The sequence below is a fragment of the Ruditapes philippinarum genome, unplaced genomic scaffold, assembly GCF_026571515.1.
Source record: "Ruditapes philippinarum isolate M1 unplaced genomic scaffold, ASM2657151v2 ctg825_1_1_1_1, whole genome shotgun sequence".
Taxonomy (NCBI): Eukaryota; Metazoa; Mollusca; class Bivalvia; order Venerida; family Veneridae; genus Ruditapes; species Ruditapes philippinarum.
This window is the reverse complement of record NW_026861026.1, coordinates 66,379-75,098: the sequence shown is the minus strand read 5'-3', so window position 1 is coordinate 75,098 and position 8,720 is coordinate 66,379. Positions and strand designations below refer to the sequence as shown.

General features: G+C 33.9%; 1 protein-coding gene across 1 annotated transcript in view; it reads left to right on the top strand.

Moving 5' to 3' along the window:
- The first annotated feature begins 6,812 nt into the window (after positions 1-6,812).
- LOC132714283 (proton myo-inositol cotransporter-like) overlaps positions 6,813-8,720 on the top strand; it is a 41,079-nt gene continuing 39,171 nt past the window's right edge. Inside the window, exon 1 of the mRNA XM_060697113.1 lies at positions 6,813-7,353. Coding sequence (XP_060553096.1) covers positions 6,906-7,353 — 448 coding nt within the window. The 5' untranslated portion in view covers positions 6,813-6,905. The remainder of the gene's footprint in view (positions 7,354-8,720) is intronic.

Sequence of the window (8,720 nt, the reverse complement as noted above, 5' to 3'; positions counted from 1 at the left end):
CATTTGTAAATTCATTTTATTTTCAACCTTAACATATACGCTTTTCCAAAAGCACAATGCTTGGATGTTTGGCATGAAACATTGACCAATGGGTCCCTACCAGATTTGTCCAAAACAAAGCAAGCCCTTCGATGAAAATTGGCATTGTTCCGGGGGTTATGGTTACTCTTTTAATAAATAGTAGAATATGAAAATCTTTTCTAAAACCACAAAGGGTAGCACTTAGATATTTGGCATGAAATATTGTCTAGAAGACCTCTACCAAGTTTCTTTAGATCATAGTCACGAGGACAAAATTTGCCCTGCCATGATGGTCATTGGTTTTCCTTAAATGTATATAGTAAAACGTTTTTAATCTACTTCTCTGAAATCATAGTGTAGAGCTTAGATAGTTGACCATTGTCCAGTGAACAACGTGGTAACAACACCATCCATTCTCTATCAATGATAGCCAGTGACACTCCACAGCAACAACTGACTTTCCTAAGTAACAAGTGACATCTTAAGCAGCAAGTGACTATCCATAGCAATTAGTGACTTCCATAGCAACAATTGCCTTTCCATAGCAACCATTGACTTCCACAGTAACTATTGCATTTCCATTGCAACTATTGACTTCTATAGCATCTATTGATTTGCCATAACAATAAGTGTCCTCAATAAAAAAAACATGGATTTTCCTTAGCAACGTTTTTTTCCCAAAGCATTTCGTAACTTGATTAGCAACAACTTGTTTTCCCATAGCAACCGGTGACTAGTTTACATGTACACAATTTGGTCTGTATTGTGGCCTTATACCTGCTTTTCATTCATAGATATCAGCATTTATCATTCTTTGTCATGTGGAGCAAGAATAATCAGATGAGCGATACAAGGGCCATGGACCTCTTGGTTTTGTTTTTGTTTTTTCCTTTTTTCTTGTTGTTGTTTTTTTGTTGTACTTTGTATTAAAGCAGATTATTTCCTTTTATTAACTTTACTATTTAACATGGAACTATATTATACAAAACTCACAGCGCATTGATGAATAAGGCACTATGAATAATAAGTATGAATAATCTTAAAATAATCACATAAGCGCCGCCATTTTGAAAATCATATGTTACAGCTATTGAAGAGAAAATCACAAAAAAACTGAATTCAGTTTTTCAGATTTCTGTAGTTGTTCATGAAAACCCCTAAATTCATATTAAGATAAATATAATGAGTGATAAAATTATAACCATACGAATATTTACAAGATGCTATGTTAATGGTCTCAATATATTGGAATGTTTGAATCAATGTTCACTTTTGCTAAGTAATATTGTTGGTTGGTTTTTTTTACGTTTGTTGGACAGATAATTCTTTAAAATAAAAGTCCCAAGATTAAGAATTCCAGATAAAATAAGATTTTTCATGAAAGCAAAATGCATTCAGATAAGTTAATAAATCTTCAAGAATTCAAATTTTAGAAAAAAAAAAATTTATAGTTATTCACAGTGCAGGCGAAACTATGAATGTGCTCGTGTTATTCAATTTCTTATTACATTATTTACTATTTTATCTCAAGTTTTCTACCCGGACACTTACGACATGAGAAATTTCTGCATAATTTGATAAATTATATTATGTAACTAGCAAGTGTTTTAGACTATGTTAAGTCACTTAATCGGTGCATTTGAAAACAAAAAAAGTTAAAGGTCGTGTCACCCCTACTAAAAGGGCCAGCCATTTCTGATTTATGAGACACCTTTTGCTTGCATACATTGTACCTCCCAACTCCTACCACTATGCCTGGCGCCAGGCTGATTGAAATCGGTAACCATTCATTTTAACTACCTCGCGGCTCACGAAGCGACCATTTCGGAACGAATCCCAGGAGAAACATTTATCCTTCAATAAACACTTCCCATTGGGCTCGAACCTTCAACCTCCCGATCCGAAGGCACTAGGTCAACGGTACCGATTGTCAACATGTTATATCCATTAGAGCAATTTTAAAGTGACGTCATGCTCATTTTTCGCTGTCAAACTAAATTGTATCAGATGATTGGTTTATCATAATGGTAATTGACACTAATTGATAGTGAAAAATGGGTAAAAATACGTAAAATTATAAAAACACCGCCCTACTCTAAAATTTCAGCGTTACCGATTCATTCTAAAAGATATTTATAGAAATTTCTGTTTGTCATGTGAATTATTGATGTTGTTCTTCACAGTTTAATATGAATTTGAACACAATAATGGCTAAATGTGAAGTTAATTATTTTTTTACCTGTTAGATGGGCATGTGTTACATAATGAGAATAAATAATTATTATATATAAGAACAAACAATTTATTTTTGTTAAAACACACATATATAAACAGTTATATGAAATTAAATGTTTCTTTATCACCAATCGCTTCTAACCTGGAAAGTTTAGTTAACACACGGTTAAATATGTATTTATGGGTTTATGTACATGTATGCAAACAATCTAAATTTGAATGTATTCTTTAAAATTACTTTCAAATACTCCTGTTCTGGGAATAAAGTGTATTTTGTAACACAAAATGAAGAAGATTTTCTTAATTTTCATGCTCTTTGAAAAATGTATGTCATCTTATGTACAAATTTAATGTTCAATAAACTTTAAAAGAAATATATGTGTTTGGTTGTATTACATTGTTCTGGTTTTATTTCTACCTTCGAGTGTCTCCAATTGAAAGTATTTTGCAACGTTATCCAAAATCTGTATGCCTAAAATGGATAGAGCAGAAGAAACACCCCTTGGATTAATTCGATATCACAATATAGCAGTCAGTTACTGATTTTTATGAGAACAACTTTAGTTCATTGAAATGAGAAGCATCCTTCAGAATCGGTAAGTTCATTCCTATCTTTAAATCAACGTTAAAAACATAAAATCGTTCCGTGTTATGGCATATCTTCATGTCGATAAAAGCGTTTAAGTAAAATCAAGAAAAATTCTGATACTTTTTCTTTTTGCATGTACATTGAAATGGCCGCACAATATCCATACAACACAATATGAATCATATAAGTGGTATTATACATGTACCAACTTTCCACCTTTCAAATATAATAATAATAATAATAATAATAATAATAATAATAATAATAATAATAATAATGATGATGATGATGCTGATGATGATGATGATGGTGATGATGATGATAATAATAAACTTATATAGGTCTCTCTAAGACGTTAAATTATCTTTAAACCAACAGCAGTATGTTGATCGCTTGCAAATCGCACAAACCTGCGACAGTCGTGACTTTGGAAGAAACTATTATTGACCCTTTAAAGTCCTATTATAATGGCATATAGCATCATATACTTTCCATTAAGTACCATACCAGACTGAATTATAAGTCGCTGGTTGTATTCGAACTGCACACGTTCACTTATTATCCGTATGATTAGCCCCTATGACATAAGACCGATTAAAAAAATATCTGAATGATACACAAAAAGCTTCTATAAAAATGCAAAACAATATAATTATTATCGATGTTTTTAAGAACATGATTTATTTATGTACAAATAAAAATTTAATAACATATATATTTTTTGTTTGTAAGTGCGTGCTACATTTTCTTCATTATTTAATTGTTTATCTTATACCGTATTAGATATAACCAATGCACTTTCAGCATTTGCACCACTTGATGTTCAAAAACAAATCATTATTTGATCCAATCTCATCAATTTAGCCTCGTTTTCATATCCAGGGTCCAAAAGGTTCATATCAAATTCATATCACACCCCATATAGCTACGTTCTCATTCAAACCGAGCCTGCAACATTTTCAATTTTGTCTTTTTGGGCGTTCTTTAGGGATTTCGTTTTTATTTGTTTGGGTCGTCAGACCAAACAAATAATGGTAGCGAAATTTCAGACCCTGATGCTGTTAATTGCAAATGCCGAAAGTAGTCCGCTTTTTAGCTCACCTGAGCTTGCTCAGGGTGAGCTTTTAGGATCGGTGAATGTCCGTCGTCCGTCGTCCGTCGTCCGTCCACAATTGCTCGTGAACACTCTAGCGGTCGCATTTTTGCCTCAATCATCATCAAACTTGGTCAGGATGCTTATCTAGTTGAAAGCTCGGATGAGTTCGAACATGGCTCATCTCGAATGAAAAACTAGGTCACAAGAGCTAAAAATAGAAAAACCTTGTGAACACTCTAGAGGTCACATGTTTGACCCAATCATCATCAAACTTGCTCAGGAAACTTGGTCAGGATGTTTGTCTAGGTGATAGCTCGGATGATTTCGAACATGGGTCATCTCAGATGAAAAAGTAAGTCACAGGAGCTATAAATAGAAAAACCTTGTGAACACTCTAGTGGTCACATTTTTGAACCAATCATCATCAAACTTGCTCAGAATGCTTGTCTAGTTAATTGCTTGGATGAGTTCGAACATGGGTCATCTCTGATGAAAAACTAGGTCACAGGAGCTAAAAATAGAAAAACCTTGTGAACACTCTAGTGGTCACATTGTTGACCCAATCATCATCAAACTTTGTCAGGATGCTTGTTTAGATAATAGTTCGGATGAGTTCGAATATGGGTCATCTCGGATGAAAAACTAGGTCACCGGAACTATAGATAGAAAAACCTTGTTAACACTCTAGCGGTCACATTTTAGCATCAATCATCATCAAACTTGGTCAGGATGCTTATCTAGTTGATAGCTTAGATGAGTTTGAACATGGGTCATCTCGGATAAAAAAGTAGGTCACCGGAGCTAAAAATAGAAAAACCTTGTTAACACTCTAGCGGTCACATTTTTGCATCAATCATCATCAAACTTGGTCAGGATGCTTATCTAGTTGATAGCTTAGATGACTTTGAACATGGGTCATCTCGGATAAAAAAGTAGGTCACCGGAGCTAAAAATAGAAAAACCTTGTTAACACTCTAGCGGTCACATTTTTGCATCAATCATCATCAAACTTAGTCAAGATGCTTGTCAGGAGATAGCTCGGATGAGTTTGAACATGGGTCATCTCGGATGAAAAACAAGGTCAAAGAGGGTAAAAATAGAAAAACCTTGTTAACAATCTTGTGGTCACATTTTTGCCTCGATCATCATCAAACTTTGTCAGGATGCTTGTCTAGGAAATAGCTCGAATAAGTTTGAACATGGGTCATCTCGGATGAAAAAGTAGGTCACCGGAGCTAAAAATAGAAAAACCTTGTTAACACTCTAGCGGTCACATTTTTGCATCAATCATCATCAAACTTGATCAAGATGCTTGTCTAGGTGATAGCTCGGATGAGTTCGAACATGGGTCATCTCGGATGAAAAACTAGGTCACAGGAGCTAAAAATAGAAAAACCTTGTTAACACTCTAGTGGTCACAATTTTGACTCAATTGTCATCAAACTTGGTCAGGAAACTTGTCTAGGTCATTGCTGGGAACAAATCGAACATGGGACATCACGGATGAAAAACTAGGTCACCGGAGCTAAAAATAGAAAAATATTGTTAACACTCTAGTGGCTACTGTTGTGATCCAAATATTCTGTTAATTGGTCTGAAAGTTTGTTTTGATGATTTCTAAGTCAAGATCGAACATGGGTCATCTTGGATGAAAAACTAGGTCACACCGCCCAAATATCGAAAAACCTTGTGAACATTCTAGTGGTCACATTTTCGACTCAATTATCATCAAACTTGGTCAGGATGCTTGTCTAGGTAATTGCTTGGATGACTTCGAAATCGCATGTGAAACTAGGTCACCGGAGCTAAAAATAGAAAAATCTTGTTAACACTCTAGTTGCTACTGTTTTGATCCAAGTATCCTGGAAATTGGTCTGAAAGTTTGTTTTGATGACTTCTAGGTCAAGTTTGAATATGTGTCACCTGGGTAAAAAACTAGGTCGCACTGCTCAAATATGGATAATCCTTGTTAACACTGTAGTGGTCACATTTTTGACTCACCTGTCATGAGACTTGGTCAGAATGCTTGTCTAGGTAATTGTTTGGATGAGTTTGATAAGTCAGGTGAGCGATCTAGGGCCATCATGGCCCTCTTGTTTGAAGCAGTTACTTCCCTTTATATGTACACTTACGGCGAAAAATTCAGGGGAGATCACTGCGTAAAGATGGTCAAATGACAGGCGCATTTATTTTCAAGCAAAATAGTTCCCGAATGGTCGAAGATTTCTAATATTGTTTTATTCTCTATAGATATACATGCTTATAGTAAGCTCAATGATTATCTACATCTGTGATAAACAACAGTTAGCGTCGAAATAATAAGGGTTTCAAACCCTAATTTAAAATATTATGGTTTTCTTCAGGCTGTTAACATATAACTTCACCGTGACCGAGGGGTTTGAGATAATCGAGAAGTCTAAAGTTCAAACCCCAGTTAAGGCAATTCATTTTTTTTTGAAATTGTTTAAGTCAAATAAACATCGAATTGAATATTAGTGTTGCAATTAGTCTTATAGCCAAATTACTACAATTAAAACGCTGGAAAGCATTGGTGGCACTATACAAAAACAAATTGGTTCATAATCTCACAACCTTCACCTTTCTGACATTCTGAGACCCAAACAAATTTAGCGCCTTCTGTGCTTTGATTATCTATTGGTTTGACACGGACTACATATCGACATAGTAATCCGTAGACAATCAAATCGAATAATGAAATATTGTGGACGAATATAAAAGCACAATATCGAAGTTGTTTCTGGTAACGGAAAAGACAATATTAGAAATATCGTATATCGTGTGGGTATAAACTTGTTCATATTGGAGATTTGTGTCCCCTTATAAAGAGGATCTTCTCATTGGAAATCGATTAAAACACTCAGTTGACAGTTGGCGCGTAAACGTTCAACATGTGATTTTTGTACTCTCTCAAGTGTTCTGAAAATCAGATCATTCGAAAACATTATGGAGAGAGCACACAAACTTAAAGGCGCAAAAGGCCTTCCAAGGCCAAAAAAGTTATACGATGACTCTGATGACGAGAAGCTGGATTTAAAAATTGACAGCATCAGAGAAAGAACAAAAACTCCATGTTTTGTTTACATTTTGACGTTTTTCGCTGCACTTGGTGGATTTTTATTTGGATACGACACAAGTGTGATTTCAGGTGCTATGATATTATTAAGGAATGAATTTGGATTGACATCTTTATGGCAAGAGATGATAGTGTCGGTAACAGTAGGCGCAGCAGCCCTGTTTGCTCTTGTAGGCGGGGGTTTGAATGACAGAATGGGACGTAGGGGAGTAATTTTGAGCTCGTGTCTTGTGTTTACTGCGGCGGCAGTTTTAATGGGTATTGCAGTAGATAAGTACATGCTTTTGTCCGGTAGAGTACTCGCCGGGGCGGCAATAGGTTCGTATATATTCTATATTTTAAGATTATATCATGCTTATATTCTTTGATTTTCAATTAATTCAGTAAGAAGAACTAAATAGTTTTAAATATATGTCACTAGCCTTGTTTTTCTATACTTGTTGACACTGGTACTGGAACGCGGCAGATATATCATTAATATCTATTTATCCGAGAAATGAGTGATTTCATTCGTACAATAAAAACCAACAACTTCAACAGTCTAATAATCGTGAAATATTTTTGTCAAATATTTGATTGAAATCAAGTATGCAGACATTATCATTTTCATAATTACTTTAACTGTCACTGTTTCGCAATTCTAATTTGTGAATAAATCTAAAATTTAAACATACAAAATCGTCATATTGAGTAAATATATTTTCTTTTTTCGGGACGTATCTGAGAATCGAGGCACCTTTTAATGAAATCCCTTTGCACCTATTCCTTAAAATCAATTAACACTGTACTTAGCTATTAGTTCTGTATGGATTTTGATTGATCATAAACATTTTATATAGCTTATCAATAAAGACATAGTAAATGCAGAGAGTATGTTTAAAATATATGTTTTAATATTAGTTAGGATTAAAAACTAGGAAAATAATCCAATGAATCCCCAGCGATTGAACCACGTGATGATCGAATATATCATAAAACTTTACAAAACCTGAGTGAAATTTCAAACTCAATACTTTATCAGTTATGCAAAAAAAAAATGTAGTGGTTTCATATTGAAATCGTTAACAGTATAAAGTCCTAAAATCAAAGACAGGAATGAGGTTATAAGAAAATAGTTGTATAAAATCTAGGATATTTCAGTCATCTTTAACCAAGTCATGTCCGAAATTATTCAAATGTGTTGCCTCGCCAATAAAAAAATACATTAAAGACTGATATTTTATCATTTCTGTCTATGTTATAGGTTCTGATTTGTTTCTTAATTATACTTTGTTTCCATATATAGGGTAAGAGAATAACGGTTAATAGATTACAAATGTATATGTAATGATGGCCTTTGACTTGAATGTTAAAAATGTGACCAGTAAACATTTTTTCCGAAATTAATTTTGGGGGAATTTACATTATATTGTCATACATAACGTGGCTAGGACTAGCGTCTTATTTTTGCTGTTTTTAGTATCTTATTTTGATCAAATTACAAAAACGATATAGATTATAGATATTCATCAAAGTCAATAGAAAAATGTTGCCATTAGAGAAAGCTATCATCGTTCTGTATTGTAAAACAGGACTGCTTCGATACAATTCTGTTTCATGTAGAATCTAAAGCGAAAAATGTCTTATTCTTTGAGTTGTAAACATTATGAACTGAAGGAATAAATTAGCTTTACTTCTATTTTCCA